Source organism: Pimephales promelas, chromosome 5 (genome assembly GCF_988280905.1).
Source record: "Pimephales promelas chromosome 5, fPimPro1.hap1.1, whole genome shotgun sequence".
Classification (NCBI taxonomy): Eukaryota; Metazoa; Chordata; class Actinopteri; order Cypriniformes; family Leuciscidae; genus Pimephales; species Pimephales promelas.
The window spans coordinates 32,005,156-32,023,628 of NC_142773.1; the positions used below are offsets into that span (position 1 = coordinate 32,005,156).

General features: G+C 38.2%; 1 protein-coding gene across 9 annotated transcripts in view; it reads right to left on the reverse strand.

Annotated features, from left to right (window-relative positions):
• The window catches only part of map4l (microtubule associated protein 4 like), a 37,881-nt gene that overhangs the window by 13,167 nt on the left and 6,241 nt on the right, over positions 1-18,473 (reverse strand). For 7 of the 9 annotated variants that reach the window (XM_039676490.2, XM_039676488.2, XM_039676491.2 and 4 more), the window contains exons 3-8: positions 13,914-14,024; positions 13,731-13,820; positions 13,422-13,616; positions 8,832-9,920; positions 1,628-2,052; positions 1,228-1,419 (exon numbers count right to left, since the gene is read on the reverse strand). In XM_039676490.2, coding sequence (XP_039532424.2) covers positions 1,228-1,419; positions 1,628-2,052; positions 8,832-9,920; positions 13,422-13,616; positions 13,731-13,820; positions 13,914-14,024 — 2,102 coding nt within the window. The remainder of the gene's footprint in view (positions 1-1,227; positions 1,420-1,627; positions 2,053-8,831; positions 9,921-13,421; positions 13,617-13,730; positions 13,821-13,913; positions 14,025-18,473) is intronic. The other 2 variants (XM_039676493.2, XM_039676494.2) reach the window with 2 other exon arrangements.

Here is an 18,473-nt window from a genome sequence, read left to right on the forward strand (position 1 = left end):
GGTGATTGTCCAATTAAGGCAGAGTTTGACTTGAAATCTTGATAAAAGATGTTTCATCACATAACCCTGATGAAAGATCAGAGCATGATCTTGGTCAACCTACAAGCAAATTTTGGTATAGTGGGTGTTGGTGTGGATTTTTGATGCTATACGTGATCGTAATGACTTTGTAGTTTGCTAGTAGTCAATTAAAGGGATACTTCATCCAAAAAATACAATTCTGTCATCATTTAGTCACTCTCAAGTTCCAAGTTCCAAACCTGTTTGAATTTCTGTGTTCTGCTGAAGAATTTTGGTAAACAATACGACGGAAGTCAATGGCCATCAGCTGTTTGGTTACCAATTCTTCAAAATATCTTATTTTGTGTTCAGCAGAAGAAAGAAATCGACACAGGTTTGGAACAACTTGAGGGTAAGTAAATGATGACAGAATTTTTATTTTTTGGTGAACTATCCCTTAAACTTACATGTATAAATTGTTTCAATATTAAGATGAATAAAAGAATCTAATCTCTTTACAAAATAATAATAATAATAATAATAAATCCCCTAACTGAAAAATCACCCATAAACACAAGCAGAGAAGAGATGACACTCAATAAAAAGGTGAAAATAAACAATAGATTAAAGGCAGAGTAGGCGATTTGTTCCAGAATTTTCTTTTGTTATTCTGGTTGAAAGTCTCTTCACATCCTGACAGCAATCAATAAGGTCTAAATGTATTTATATGTATATATATATCTTCTTCTGTGGAAGGCGTAGGACCATAAAAAGTTCATCCAATCATTGCAATGGTACGATGTCCTACGTCAGTATTTTCATCACACATCTTCAACGGTTTTAATGCTAGGCAGAGTTAGGCTTGCTATTGCTAGCTGCTCCAAAAATTGCCTACCCTACCTTTAATTATATTCCACAAGCTCCATGCAAAAAAGTAGGAGAAAAAGCAGTTTAGAACCTCATCACAATAGAGAAGCATATAATTAGACCTTTTCTGATATCTGTCCGTCCTAGGCGAATTTACTGTAATTGAAGGAACATAACTGGACCTTATTTTATCAGTGGTCTAAAACATGCCTCTTTTCTTGTGATTTTGCTGGTGATTGAAATTTTGAGTTGACAATGACACAAACGGAGAGATGGGCACTGGAGAAAGTCACAAAAGTCTCCCCTGTGGATTGTTGGCTGTGTGCCAAACCACAGATGGGGGAAATGGTGTTAACTCACCTTGGCCTTAGTCTCAAGAGTAGACGTGGTGGTGGGGGTTTTCTTGGTACCAGTAGTGGGGGTTGTTGCCTTGGGTATAGGGCTTTTTTTACTGGCAGAGTTGGGAGAGGTGCGTTTGGTGGCACCAGCACTGTCTCCAGTGGACAGCGAGTTTGGTCTTGCTGAGCTTTGTTTGGTTGACCCAACTGAAGGCTATATGCATGTATTTGCAAAAAGCACAAAAGAAAAACTAGATGCAAAAGTGGCAGCGTATAAAATAAAAGTAGTCAACCATTATGAATTATTAATCCTTATTAAGATGGAAAAATGCGAGCAAACCCCTCTTCTCAAAGGTGACAGTTTAAATCAAAGTCAGAGTAGCATATCTGATGAATGAAATCCCTCTGTTTTTCAGACTTACCTTGGTCTTACTGTCCAGGCTGGTCACCTCCTTGCTCCCATTTGCTGTCGGAGACTTAGCAGGTCCTTTAGCAGCGGTCATGTTCTTCTCAGCTTTGGCTGTCTTGTCAACTTTTTCCCTGTTGTCTTTCTTCTCCTCTTTCTCCTTGTTTGTCTTCTCGGGTTTGTCTACTTTCTCCTTTTTCTCAGCTTTATTATCCTGTTTCTCCTCTTTCTCGGCTTTCTTCTCATCTTTGATGATCTGCTCAATCTTCTGAGTCTTATCCACACTGTCTGTTTTCTTTGTATTCTCATCTTTCTTGTTCAGATGATCGATCTTCTCCATCTTCTCCGGCTTGTCTTGCTTCTCAATTATGTTGATGCTTTCCATCTTTGAAGCAGTTTGCACATTCTCCATTTTCTCCTTGGTAGTCTTATCTTCTTTTACTTAAGAAAAAGACAAATGTGAAATATCCATATTTAATCAAGCAAATGTGTATTTGCAATTATTATCATTTTGAGCTTTAGCTTGTTTTAATATATTTATGGGGACATAAATTAACAGTAAGCTGCACTTGATGCTTTAAGTCTTAGTACATTCTGACAATAAGAATGAGAGTAGATGAGCATGAGAGGTCATGAAAAAGGGCACAGAAAGTGCCTTGAGCGGACAGACAGAAAAGCACATTGTCAGCCTGGATGCCTTATGTAACTTGGCACCATTCTCTTCACAAAGTGAAAAATCAATGGCCAACGGAGGACCAAAACACCCCCCCCCCCCCCCAAAAAAAAAAGAGAGAGAGAGAGAGAGAGAGAGAGAAAGAGGAAAAGAAATAAAGCAAGTGCTTTGCTCCATAGACAGGATGGCAAATACTTATTGAATACTCATATTCGTTTCACAGCCATCTAATACTGTTAAATTCTAGCAATATTTATGTAAAGTATACTTTTATTATATTTTTATACCGTGACTTTACTATTATTTTATGTTACATAGATACACAAAAGACATATATCTGTTGATTAAATGGAATTTTATATGTCTCTTTTGTACCAGACTATTCTGACCTCTATAGCAGCTGATTTTCAAATTAAAGCTAGGTTTTCTCTATTACATTTTTAATAATGTTCTTGAATAATATAATGCTGATAATTCTTAAGGGGTCATTAATTAGAAAATTAGAAATTTGTGATTAGCTAATAATAGTTAATAATAGAAAAGTTATGAACATTTGGAACAGAGGGTACCTCAAATGAAAAACCAGTCAAGTCAATTGTTCTAGTTTTTGGATGTTGTAATCCCAATATATTACATATTCTGCCTTTAAGTGTCTTAAAATATAGAAGATGCATACACAACAAGCTGAAAACTGTTAGACTAACTGAGATCAGAACTGTGCAAAATAAAATACAAGACACCATTCTGGCTCAAAATTAAATCCACATTGAAGAGTTAGCTAAATAACATAACTCCTAATCCTCTCTTAAAATAATCTAATAATATAGTGCTTAATATAATTTTTCAATGAAACCATCTATAAAAGACCATGTTTGCAACAAAAACAAAACACACTACTGCTCAAAAGTCTGTATTTAGTAAGAGTTTTAAAAAAAATGAATTTCATTCAGCAAGGACACATTAAATTGATCAAAAGAACTGGTAAAGACTATCACTTCTACATTGTTACAAAATATTTCCATTTCAAATGTTGTTCTTTTGAAAGTTCTATTCATCAAAGAATCCAGAAAAAAATTATCAGCGTATCCTTAAACATTAAGCTGCACAAATGTTTTCAACATTAATAATAATACGAAACGTTTATCAGTATATCAGAATGATTTCTGAAGGACCATGTGACACTGAAAACTGGAGTAGTGATGCTGAAAATTCAGCTTTGCAAAACAAATAGACTAAATTGTTAATTATATAAAAAATACAAAATAGTTATTTTAATTGCTATCTACTCAAAACTTTTGAATTGCAGTGTGTGTTCAGCTCTGTCACAGATACTATGTAAAGAAAAAACATCAGATTATGATACATCTGTTTATGCGTTAGGAGAGATCACAAACACACTGGATTGTAGACCATTGCAGACAATGAAACCGGCACCATTGATATAAGAGCAGCTGATCTCACCTACCATTACAAACACCTTTAGGCTGAATATCACGGGATGAAACAGAATTCCCACTTTCCGACAGCTGTTGCGGTAACTGTATACTGCCAGAACTCTGTGACACACCAGCAGGCTGTTCTTTTATTCTAGTAGGGTCTGATGAGATACTCGTCGTGGATGGTAGAACCCTCTGTTTGTCGTCTACGGTGAAGTATTTGACGGCGGTCTGTGGTGGCGGCACATCCTTGCCTGGATATTTATCAGGTAGCGGGAGGCTAGCGGGCACTGTCAGGTGGGTACTGCCTGACATTGTGCGCTGGACCACACGGTTCTGTTGCATGGGGGGTGATATGGGTGGGCACGTCTCCGTTTTGCCCTCAACCGTGCCCTCCATATAGTTGTCATTCACCACGCCGATCACGCAATAATTCGGCGTCAGGCCTGTTTTCGAGACGCCGCGGGGCGAATCCCAATCACTGTCTGAAGACGACATGATGGCCCTCGGCGGTGAAGGTCTAGATGTCACCCCGTTGGTGGAAAGGGCTTTCCCTGGAGACAGAGGTGATGGAGAGGAAGAGAGACTTGTGGGGCTTTCTGCTGTACTGCCCAAATTCTTCCCGTCCATGCTGCATGGGTGACTGGTTGCCCATTGGTCCACCTTCTGGCTGAGTGCTGTCGATTTGGAAAGGTCCTGCTTGTCGTCCTCTAAAATTCTGGAGGATTGCAGACTGCCTGGCTGCCCCTGCTGCCAGTTCCAGCCCTGGGCAGCTGTTGAGGATGCCAAGCTTGGCATGGAGGGTGGCACTGAGCACAGATCTCTGCACTCTGAGCGCTGGGTTGACATCCTTACCTCTCTAGATATATTTTCCCTGTATCAAAGTGTCTATCCGTCAGTAAATGGCAGTGATTGAGATGAGTTAGTCTATAGCGGCGGTCTCTAAACCTCCCTCAACGCCGAGGCAGAGATGACTCTGCGTCTCTCTCCCAAATACCCCCTCCTCTCTCTGATTCTCTCTCTCACCCTAATTCTGTCAGCACATTCCTTCCAAGTCTTCGATCACGTGATTGCGTGAGCTGCGTCCTTATTGGCCGCTCTGCACTGAAAACCCTTGCTTTTAGCATCCAGCATGTTTATAAATACCCCTTTCTCTCTCTCACACTCACACATTGTCTCGTTTGGCACTCAGAATGTTCTGGCAGACACAAGCGTTCACCTTTACCCTTAGTGGTGGTGATGGAGGATGTCATTGCCTGGTCCTCAGGTGTTGTGTCCCTCACTGAATACAATAACGTTGGTCTCTATTACATTTAAACATATATCAGCTTATTGGGGATCTAAACCATTATATTTCTCTGTCTCTCACGATATGAGAGGCTGATGGAAGTGTGACCTCTGTTGTTTATTGTGCCTTTCACTCTCTAGTTGAGTTCACTCTCTCCCAATTTACTAAACAGGGCAAATTAGCGTGAGGGCGCAATTCCCAAAAAAAGCGCAGATGGGAGTGGAAAATTATGTGCGTGATTTACTGACGACACGCAAATTAAAAACCAGAGAGGCAGCCGGTACATGGTGGCCATAAAGGGATGGTCATGGTCAGAAACAATGCTTAGGTAGGCTGTGGCATTTAAACGATGCCCAATTGGCACTAAGGGTCCAAAAAAAAAGTCTGCCAAGAAAACATCCCCTACATCATTACACCACCAGCAGCAGCCTGCACAATGGTAAAAAGGCATGATGGATCCATGTCCTCATTCTGTTTACCAAATTCTGACTCTACCATGTGAATGTCTCAACAGAAATCGAGACTCATCAGACCAGGCAACGTTTTTCCAGTCTTCAACTGTCCAATTTTGCTGAGCTCTTGCAAATTGTAGCGTCTTTTTCCTATTTGTAGTGGAGATGAGTGGTACCCGGTGGGGTCTTCTGCTGTTGTAGCCCATCCGCCTCAAGGTTGTGCGTGTTGTGTCCTCACAAATGCTTTGCTGCATACCTCGGTTGTAACGAGTGGTTATTTCAATCAAAGTTGCTCTTCTATCAGCTTGAATCAGTCGGCCCATTCTCCTCTGACCTCTAGCATCAATAAGGCATTTTTGCCCACAGGACTTTCACATACTGGATGTTTTTCCCTTTTCACACCATTCTTTGTAAACCCTAGAAATGGTTGTGCATGAAAACCCAAGTAACTGAGCAGATTGTGTAGTACTCAGACCGGCCCGTCTGGCACCAACAACCATGCCACGCTCAAAATTGCTTAGATCACCTTTCTTCACCTTTCACATTCTGACATTCAGCTTGGAGCTCAGGAGATTGCCTTGAACAGGACCACACCCCTAAATGCATTGAAGCAACAGTGTGTATCTGCACAGAAATAACACTAACCGTTAAACCTCTATTGGACCAGTTAATTACACGAGTCCTACCATGAAATATGTGAGCAGTAAAAACTGTGCTTTTCAAAATTATATCAGAGACACCACAAAACAGCAAAATCCACTGTATCTGCCCTTCCGGACTTGAGTAGAAGTGTGTGATGTTGTAATATGCGTGTAATCTGTTTTCCCACACATAAACAATGCATCTACTGCAGAGCCATTCCAGGCCATTGACAGATATAAAAGGAATCTTTTCTCTCTGCCTGTCTCATTTAATGGAACAGATTCTTGTGAATGGATTATGTTGCATAAGGACATGTCAGATGTATTTTATCCCTTGAGAACACAATGCACGACATCATATGTTTTATATACAGAGGATATGAAACCTTTTGCATTTGTTTATGCATTTTTAGTCTTCAATTGTGGTACATTCTCTCAGGGATTTTTTTAACTGTTTCCTATAGTTTATGATTAAAATAAACAATTTTGTCTATATAATCCTTTTTGTTGTCAATATTTAGACAATAAATTAATGCATTTAACATGGGCACAGCATTGACTATTTCTGATTACAAAAAGTTATTATATTATATTATATTATATTATATATATTCAAAAGAGTTTCATTATGACTATAAATACAGCATAGTCAATATAGCAATTTTATGCTAGTGCCAACCTCTATATGTTAAACCTGTGCTCAATAATTATCAAAATGTTCTTTTCAGTAATGAAAACACAGCATCAGAAATGCATTTAACACATTCAGCGTGGGATAGAAGATGTATGCTCATTGAGTAATCGGGATGTCACAGAGTGTCTATTTCTGGAACATATCCTACAGTTACACCCTAGCTTGTTCTTTGGCAGGTCCTATTCGCTGCATCACCAAGGAAACCGCCTCCCATAACCATAGCAACAGTCTCCCCGTCAATGCAGCTGCTGATACTTAGGGTCCCGTGTGGTAGGAACCACCCGACGGGAGGGAGAGGAAGTGAGTGAGCAAGGGCAAGAAAGGACGGCTGATGCGAGTAAAGGGACGGAATAAGGGCCAAGAGGGGCATCTACTATTTTTGTATTTTGAAGACTGAAATGCAGAGAAAACCAAGTGGTGTGTCAAAAAAAAAAAAAAACATCAACAGGCCCTGAAAAATGTCCAAATTATATTCAAATGCATTTGCAAATATTAATTATGCCTAACTCATAAAGAAGAAGAGCAGAAAAATATCACATTTGCTCACACCAGGCAGGAAATAAACCAATACATTTGTGCAAAGCAGGAAGTGGCATTACATGCAAAAGCATTTCATCAAGTTTAGCTTTTGCTCTTGTGAGTTTAGCTTGATGAACAAATCCGAACAGCTAAAAAGCAAAGAATTTCCAGACTCATTACGTCATTAAAGACACCATAAGGGATCTTCTGTGCTAGCCTTTAATCTAAAGCTACCGCCCAGTGCCCAATATCTCTCAATATCCCTGCCGGAGTGCAGCACCTCTCAAACGCCTCTGAACACACCCTAATCGCTTGCTATAAAAAGAACAACTCTGTAAGTCTTATATAATGACGAACGGCAGAGTCATCAATTTTAAATGAGTTGTTGCAAGAGGATGGGAGAGAGAGGAAGAGATGTGTATGTGAGAGAGATGGAAGCCACAAAATACTATAGGGAGTATGAATTCAGCCTATAAATACCACCAACTAAAAATAACTGTTCCTAAATATTATGTGCTTGAATCAACTGTTTATTTGAACAATTCAGTTAATGAAACATTTATTTTCACATTAAGATGAAAGATTCTTTCATTCAAACTAATGCTGGATGCCACCCCTACAAAGGTTTTAATAAGAACATTTCTTTCATATTAATGGATATACTACACTGATAGGGGCTGTACCCACAATTCATTGATAATGATAATGAGATTTTCTTACCTGGTTGATGTACAATGTTGTTCAAACAATGATGGACATGAAAAGAAGAATAAAAGAATATCATTAACAACACATACTTGCAACTGCTAGAAATGAAAGGTTATGGGTATGGAAGAGCTAAATCTAAATATTTCAAAAATCTACGTGTAGCAGGTGAATTGGCAGACAGACATCTTAATCTCATAAACTTTGGATTGACAGTTTTGAACAAGAATCAAAAAGCATACAGGAGTGACAAAAGGAGTGACATACAGAAAGCGTTCACCCACAGAACGATTAGGAAATGTAAAATCCCACATAGACAGTTGACTAGATGACACACAACTACAAGACATGTGTATTTTGAGGGATGCTGTGACCAAGAGAAATTGTATTGAAATCCAGATGATTGTAAACTAAAGAGTAACAGTTAGTTGGCTGCCAGTCGCGATGCATAGCGATCAGTGTGTTATGACTGCATTGAAATGTTAAACATCTTTATTATAACAATGGATTACATGCAGCAGAGGTCCATGTTATAGAGGACTGACACAAAGAAGGACAGAAAGAAAGAAAGAAAGAAAGAAAGAAAGAAAGAAAGAAAGAAAGAAAGAAAGAAAGAAAGAAAGAAAGAAAGAAAGAAAGAAAGAAAGAAAGAAAGAAAGAAAGAAAGAAAGAAAGAAAGAAAGAAAAGCATGGAGTACTTAGTGACCTGCTACAGTATTTTTTGCTACAGAGATAGCTAAGCAGAGGAGGGCCCACTTCATCGAGCCATGCATTATGTAATTCATCTCCATACAGTCTTCATTATCACCAACCTTCCAGTAGGGGGGGCTGTGCCGGCGGGGGCTCCTGCTGCTCTGTGATTGATGGGATGAAAGGCATAGCTTCTGAGTGTAAGCTCACTGCAGTGCTGGAGGGAATTGTTGGGGTGCAGTGACTAACAGCTGGTGCACTCTGAGAGGCAGCGAAGTCTGTGGCAATGGACAGTGGGCCAGGGGTCACATTGGGGGCAGTGGTGTGAGAGATGGGGGTTTTCACAGGGGTGCTCTGGGATGGGGGGCTTGCATCTGGGGTCTGCGCCTGCAGCACGGAGTCAAGGAACATAACAGTCTGAGTTGGACTGAGGGCAAGGGTTGACTTCTGGTTGGGATCAGCTGGGTGAGTAGGGTCAGTCTTTGAGTCCATGGGTAACTGATCTGTACGGTGAATACCAGGCAACTCTAGGTTAGTCTTATTAATATCATCTTTAGATTTATCCTTATCAAGCACATCCCTGTCAATCTTGAATGTTGAGTCATCTATGGTATTCACAGTGGAGCTGGGGTAATTTGAGAATATAGAGGTGTTTGCCTGGCTGGTCGGTTGTGGTCTGCATGCTTGGGTGTCCGTGAGGTGTAGAGGTTCAGGTGTGAGCGAGGGTGGTGTACTTCCCTGATCTAGGCTTGCTGTGGATGGGGGCTTAAAATCACCCAAATTAGGGCTGCTAAAATCCATGTCCATCACAGTTGAGGGAGCACTCCATTCTTCTGGAAGCTTCTTCCTGCTCTTGCTCTTCCTGGCCTTGATGCGTCCTCCCCCTCTCTCCTGGATCTCATTTTCCCAAATCTCTTCATCCTTACCGGGAGGTGAGGGGCAGCCGTGGTTGGAGCTTTCGGAAGGAGTCTCTTCAGAGTCTGGGGAACCAAGACTGTCCAGAAAGTCATACATTTCTTCCCTGTTCTTGCGTTTCTTTTTTTTACGCTTCTGTTGCTTCTCGGTTCCTTCCTCAATGGACTTTTCCTCGCCGGACGCTGCATCTTGACTCTGGAAACCCAAGGCATCAGTGCTCCTCTGTTCTGCCTTGTTGGAAGCATTGGACTGCTCCGTTGAGAGCATTTCCTCACCTGTCCAAGGGCTTCCACAAACTTGTTTGTGTACAGAGAGGAAGAGGAAGTGTCACTGACTACCATACAAATGATCGGACAACAAAGTTTGTGCATCTCCAACTCATAAAAGCTTTGAATAAGTGTTCAAAGAGACATTAGGTCAGCTACCAATATGAACCACTGATCACTTGCATCATATAGTGCGTTATACTAGGAGGTGATATGAGGACAGACAAAATTCACTATTCACAAATTCACAATGTATATAATTATTGTATATGTAGTCCTTAACTCAGGAGATAAGTAGCATTAGCAATGGGTTCCCTTTGGAATTTCCAATGGGTTTTTAGAACAGTTATTTTTATGACTGAAAGGTCTGCGGGTAACATTACTTGAGGAGGCTTTCACTTTTTTTACAAGCTAAATATACATGCTCCCCATCGTGTAGAAACTGCTGATGCGCATATGGTCTAGCTTGCATTGTGTAAAAAATTATGAGTGGAGACTAGCACATTTTAAGCTTCGATCCCAAAATTCTGTTTATGAAGCATAAGCAGTCCTTACCTGAATCCATGTTTTCAAATTGGTGCAAAAATTGATGTGAAAAATGTGTTGTCCCTCAAAACTTCGAAGGTTGTACAGACGTGTCATGGACCATGAGCCTTCTGTACGATTATCGGTAAACTGTTAAGTTGCTAGTTACTAACAGAGACTACAACAACAAGAATGTATATGCTTCACATTATATTTGGACATTTGTTGTAGGGGAGCGCGGGGCACAACCTAACGCGGGGTTAAATGTAACACGGACCTTTTACATAGTTAGTCAGGATCAAGCCGGTAGTGTTTTTCTCTCACTGCCAGAAGACGGTCTCCCTCGAATTTGTGGAAAGTTTTGATAATATTTCGTGAAGATACTGGACAAAGAGTGTTTTGACACCATGCAAGTAAATTTTTTCATCAGAGTTGGGTGTGTACATTTCCAAATCTAACTTTATACTGCCTCAATCAAGATCTTGTTTGCTAAAACGCTGTTTTGAAACCTAGCAACCTCCTAGCAACTGTTAGCTAGGCTTAAAATATGTTTTACACAGCGGGGTTAGCACAGTGTTACAACTAAGCCACCAAGTATACGATGATAATCAAATTAAAACAGGGAGCCACACAACATTCCAGGTTTGAATATTTGAAGAGTTCAGATGCAAAAGCCTCTAAGTGCCATTTGAAATTTTCCTCTTTAATGATCATTTTTATCAAGCTTGTATATTTAAGTTCAGTGATTTCACTTAAATGGCAATGATAATTACCTATTAATTGTTATTTAAGTGAAATTACTGGGCTTAAATATACAAGTTTGATAAAAATCATCATTAAAGAAGAAAATTTCAAATGGCATTTAGAGGCTTTTGCATCTGAACTCTTCATTTATTTATATATTTAACTTTGCTGGACTTTCACAAACAATGCTGGAATTTAAAATGTTCAAAATTGAGTTTACTATGCATTGATCACTTGTTTATTTATTAAAAATATGGCCTGTTTTTAATGCAATAAACCCTTTACATTTTTAACATTTGTATTATTACTACTGTTGTTGTTATTAATAATAATAATAATAATAATTTTACACTCTGTTGACACACACAAATCTAATTCAATTGCAATTACAATATTTGATGACTTTATTTATTTATTTATTGCAAAACTAGGCAGCCCTTTTCTTTGTCACTATCCATGATATTGATTCATAATAGAAGGATGATTGGATGAGGGATGGATGTATGGATATCCATCTATACAGATGCACAAACAATATCAAACTATACAAATAAAATAGTACTAAATTATGTGTGTTACACGCAAGTGTTACAACTAACCGCTCTGTTTGTATCAGAGATGTGTATGTTGCTTGTGTAAAAATAAAATGTTGAATCTAACTTAATGTTTTTTAAAATAATTGATCCAAAACCAAAAATGTGTTAGGTTGTGCCACGCTCTCCCCTCTTCCTTATCTAAACACTTATTATCAACTTCAGAATTCTAGTTTGATGTATGACTGTTTGTAATTTAAGTTGCAGAACAAAATAAAACCCAGTGGAAATTCCCCAGTGGTGAATTAACCTTCAAAGTTGGCAGATAAACTAAACAGCTCTAGGAAACAAAATGACTTTTCAATTCTTATATGTCTGTTTGTTACATCCTGATAAAGGCCTATTACTACTGTTTCCTAAATAGGTTCTTATTGTAAGATAACAGATCTGAGGGTATCATTACAGCACAGAGCAGTTAAATGGGTGTAATAGTTTCAACAGTGGCTGAGAGAGAATGTGCTGAGAATATGATGTGCTCACTTGAGAGCACATCAAGTGAAAGTGCAAATTAACTCATGGAGAAATAACAGGCAGGGATAACAACAGAGGCAGGTCACAGAGAGATTGACTCAAAGAAAAGCAACAGAGAAGAGTCACATGACATGGACTACCCAATACAAATCCCAGCACTGAGGACAATAAATGTCACTGAAATGAACCAAAATCAACAAGACAGACACTGAACACACAATGGTTGACAAGATCAAAACATATTAAAACTATTAATTGAATTTGGGATATGTTTATCTGGACTGCATGCTGCCTTCGCGTGCTATTGGAATTATCATAAAAACTAGTTTCCTAGTTAAAAAAAATAGACATGAACACCCTCTCAAGTCAAAATGTGAATGCGATGAGCTCGTATACACGATTTCAGAAGTGGAAAGTAGCATGTGAAGGTAGCATTAGTCCAGATGAAGTCAAGATGAGGAAATTAATTCATTTCTAGACCTAAACAAATTGTATTTTTCTGTTTTACATAATATGATCACTAACCCATGCCTGTCCTCTTCACTGATCAAATGGTTATAAACAGTCAGATAATATAAATATTTCAGATACGCTGTCTAAAATGTGAAATGCCTTTCTAAACTGGCTCTGAGCCAGAAGACACATTTGTCTCCTGGTTTCATGGCCATCACGCTCAAATAGTAATATTACAGAGAGGCCGAGTATAAATCTTTAAAATGCCTTCCACTATAATGCACACTTGAAGATTAAGATGAGCCAATCTGATGGGTATTGAAAGGACCAATTTTGAATAATGATCATTGGCTGTATTGACCCATCATGTAAAAAGAACAAATTTGGATTTTATTTGGAATCGACATCACAGTGTGCAAGATATTTAGTCAAGTCAATAACTAAAAAACATGCCTGTTTTCAAGGTAGGCAATACATACCCATGGCATTTAATAGCACAGCTGACATCCTCACTATTGTTGATCAGATCAGTAAAATCGTCTCATACCAGAGGTAAATGACTATGAAAGTAATTCTGTTATGAAAAAGTATTGATGAGGCATCCATGCCTTGACCAGACAATGTGGAATGACATGAGAGCTGAAATCATAAATACATTCTGTGACATGATAATCATATTTGGGTTAAAATCTGTCTTACCTGTTCTAGCCTGCATTGAGGTGCCTTAAGTGGTGATAGACTTTACCTGCAGAATTTTCCTGGTTGTTACGAGGGCTTGTTTCACTTGGATTAGCAGTTATCTGGGATGGTTTGGGTGGTTCATTGGCAAACAAGGGTGAGGTCTTCTGAGGTTCAACCATGCTGAGGGGTTTGGAGGTCTGGAAAGGGGCCATGCCAACATTCATATTCATACCAATATTCATCCCAGGCTGAGAGAACCCTGAAGCATAGAGCAGCAGAGCAGTATCGCATTAAAACTTAACAGAGCCTGAGGAAATGAACTGAATCGAACCCACGGTCTGAAGTCAACAAGATCAAACACTGCAGTGGTTACCCAGAAAAGAATCCATGCTGTTATCCTTCACCGTAGATCCCATCTGTTGGTTTACCAATTGGCCAGGCATTCCAATCATTGATGTAGGACCTAGAATTAGAAAGACTAATATCTAGTACATGATTGGATTTTTGTTGAATTGCTTCATTCAGTTCTCAACAACGACATATGTAATGATCTTACCTGATTGAAAGTCATGATTATAGACATATTGTCCAGGAGGGCTGGGACGGATCTCTCCCTGAGGGTCCTGACGTTGACCTCCAATCTGGCCTGCAGACATAAACCCAGACCCTGAGAAAAGAGAAAAAAAAGACAAATTTACTCTGAATTTGTATATAATTTTCAAGAGATCAGGATATTTATGCAGGGAATGCTGTAGACTTTTTAAAAGTTAGGTAATTCTTTAAATAATACAATCGAAGAGTAAGACAAGGGCTAAAGACCTTTGATCTACATTTAATGGTATTACATTTGCAGCATTTGTAATTTCACCAGGAATCCTTCATACATTTCAAAATGTGATTATTTTTTTTAATTACAGACGGCAACACCAAAGACATTACCATATAAAAATGACACTAGCTACTGTATTTTACTGTATGTTAGCTAAGAGCTTGTGAAATCATGAAATATTGATTTACTTTTACTATTTGTCATGAAAAATAAATAAAGTATTCTGAATTTTAGACAAAAAAGGAGGTATAATCAGACCAACTAAATGATTTAAAGATTCCTGCCAATTTATAAAACCTCTTTAAACTTAAAATAGTAAGAGCTCTTTCTGACTATTTTGTAAAACATGGTCTGTAAAAAATGGGATATTGAATCTTTGGAGACTGAAAATTGTATAGAACTATAATGCATTTTACTAATAACCATGTGACATGAATAACTACATTTTTTGGTCCCAAAAGATCTGTAAATTTAAATGAATGTAGTGAAATTGTCAACATACTCCATAAGTTATTTTTCAAAATCTATTGAAATATATCATAATAAAATGTATATAAAAAAATAAACAAATCTAATTTTGAATGAATAAATCGAAAACATAAATGTTTTAATAATGATTTTTTTGAAGTGCCAAATTGCTTGGACATACAGTAGGTGGACAACCAGAATGACACTTACCGCCACGACAACTGCCGTGGCAAATCCACCGCGGGAACAATAAACCAGTCGTATCCACTTGATGGTCGTTCGTGAAATGACCAACAAGTGGCGCAAAGGGACATTTAGCGAAAGCAAAACGTAATTATGTAAAAAATAATCGCAGAACATTCAGTATTGTGATGTATTGCATTGTATTTGCGACCTCAGCTCTCAATGAGCAGTGGCAAATTACGTCATACAGATAATAAACGGACACTTAATAAACTCGCCAATAAACAGTTACTAATTTAAGCTTCAAGAAAACATTAAAGCTGTCGGTCAACAGCATGTAACAAAGTTCGATCTCGGGTCGTTTGAAGCTCCATGAGGTTGATGTTGTAGCGTTAGCCACAGAGCTACCGTTAATGCTGATTCGTAGTTTCGTATTATATGCTTGTAATGTTTCTACTGCAGTGTTTTAAGTTTTCATTACTTATTCAATTTAATTTCAGTATTGTGATTATTAATTAATTTAACAACGTTTCACTTGAAATAATCTGCTACCAGCTTTCAATCGCTCTGAATGAGCCGAGATTAAGTACTCATGAGATTACGCAATAAACAGACACTTTTCGAAATCTGTGATTGTAGCGCCTCTTAGCGGCAAAAGGCAGCAAACACACCCCAAATTTTGCCGCTGCGACAGAACGACGGTGGTAAAAGCCTTATTTTGGTTGTCTACCAACTGTAGTTCACAAAACTCACCTTTGAATGACCCATCTGTGGAAAACTCTGGTGGAACTCTTCATTGGTAACTAAGTGACATTTATTAGGTCCTGTAAACAAGTAACTTTCATGAAATCTGATTGACTGTCTAGATTAATATGTCCACTCTCAAAGGCAGCAGGGAGGGGTATCCTTGAAAATAGGTCTGCTCCCATCCATTCTGATATTTAGACATTATGAGAAGGGCAAGCGGAGATAAGTGATGCTGAGCTGATGGGACAGGCCGCGACTGCAGGCCTGTTACCGTAGTTACACAACCAGCTGAGGCTGCTATAGCTTCCCTAGGCAAAGCACTCTGTCAGCATCAAGACTGACTGACAAGAGGAGCCAGCACTGAACCAGCCTTAGCTCAGATACCAGTCCTGGATTAATGATTATCATGCTCCCACAGGGCTGGGCTGCACCAGCTCCATGCAATTATCCTCTTTGTGAAACAGGACTGATATGTCACTGTGAGTCACACTTTTATACCAAGGATGCAATGGGAATCGTTCGGCCAGGCCTTTGTGTTTCATGTTGATAAAGTAGAGGGGAATCGACCCCAATGGGTGGGTCTTCAAGGTTATTTGTAGGTTTATGCCTCAAGTAGCACATTTTCCATCTTATTTATGTCTTTGAGATGCTGATGATGTACTAAACTAAACTTGAGCAGGAGCAATACCCTCACCAAGAGAAGCATATGAACCTGAAAACATGCTACAGTTAAAAGCCCAAAAAATGGATGAGGAACTAAAAATAGTCACTTTTGTCCCAGACACTAGGCACTTGAGGTACAGAGACTGCCAAGTCATGCTGTGGTAGAGACATCCCATTCAGCATAGAATTGCTTACATAATGTCATAAACCAGTGCAGTACTAAGGGTACCAGAAGCACAGACAAAGAACCAGAGAGTCTCTGTCATGCAATATGGTTACAAAAGCACACAAACATGAAAGATGTACCAAACAATTTTCGGCATTTCTTTTATTTTAATCAATATTATATTATATCATAATATAATATTATTATTGCGAATAAATAATCCAATTATTTCTTCAGTTTATAAATGCAAGATGAAAATACATGATAATGGAATGAGTGTAATATTATTATCTTTCCAAGAAGTTTTACAACCTGTAATAGCATCATCGTTATTGATTAATCATCTTTACTTGTACTTTGTTCTTTGGAAATGAGCCTCTACGCGCTTGTCAACAGCCAACTTACAATTTCCATAAATCTTTATTACTTTGTCAATAAAAAAAGCTGTATTATCTTACACAACCTTTTCAGTGGAAAAAGCACTAGCACTGCTTGCTAGCTGGCCGTAATGCATTTGTCAGTACAGACAACTTGCTTAGTAAAAATTTCTATTTTTTCCAGCAAGTCATACAAGGATCTGATGGAAAAACCACCATAGAAACACACACTTTTGCTATATGCTATTGCTAAATGCGATATGAAACAGCCTTGCCATAACGAGAGTGCTCATCTTTACAGTAACATCAAATAAATGGGCATTTCTCTCTCTTAATGGAGGCAGTAATTGGATCTCATATCTTTGTACTGAACTGAAGCTATTAATAGTATCTGTCACATCTACTGTGGACAGATCTGCTGATACCAGCATCTATATACAGCTCAGTGCTGCACACATATATATACAGTACCTTGCTCTTGAGAGTGCATCCTGCTGTACTGATGTCTAAGCATTCTGTCAAGCACAAGCCCAATATTATAAAGGACTTTTCTTTATATTTTCCTACAAGTACAAAACATAACAAACAATACTTTTATTTGACTAATGATAAGATAAACAGAATGGGATGGTGGCAGGTAGACCAGTATGCAAAAAAAAACAAAAATATTCCCCAGAACTAATGACCCAAACCCTGAAGCTGAAAGTCCATAAAGCTTTGATATCTAATAATCTATAGCCATTTTGTGTAACCTTTACTAAAATAGTTTGTTTTTAGATGATTTATAAATGACTAACTTCACAAAAAGCACCAGTGTTAAACAACAACAATAACAGATTTTAACGTATTTATTCAGACACTATTAGTGTCCTCATGCATACCAGGTGATTAAACTGTGAAAATGCGCCCCAATAAATAACAAACACATTTGAGAATAAATAATGGTGATGGTTGTAACCCAAGAGGAAGGCTGTCCGCCTAACTGAACCTAGAGTTCACTTGGAATGGTTCTTGGCAGATGACAGCACGGTTTGAGGCGGAAAATATTTCTTTGATCAGAGATGTTGCCAACCATGATCAGACGTTTGTCCTAGACAAACAAACACAAAAGCTACCCGAAAAAACCTCAGAATATCAATGTGTTTTTCTTCATAAAACTAACTTGAACAGGATGTGAAACCAAAGTAAAGGAATAAAATGTGTTTCCACCATTCACCATTATATTTTGTGGCAGAGAGAGATAAGAAATACAACAAACAGCATCTACTTCAGATTAAATAAATCAGATCACAATCCAATGCAGAAGGATGACAATAAAATAAAAGCCTGTTCCTGTTTTTTTAAATAATAGGCTATTGTGAAAATTTTCGAAAGCTTGGGGTTGGCTATAGATGTTTATATGTCTTTGAAAAACATCCCCTATGCTCACCAAAGTTGCCTATATTTAGTAAAAAATACAGTAGAAAATGGTAATATTATAAAATATTATTACAATTTAAAATAACTTTTTCTAATGTAATATATAAAATAAAATATAATGTATTCCTGTAATGGCAAAGCTGAATTTTCAGCATTCTTACTCCTGTCTTTAGTGTCACATGATCTCTTCAGAAATCCTTCTAATATGTTGGTTTTGGTGTTGAACGACAAGAAAGTGAGCAAATTTTAATATATGGAAGACAT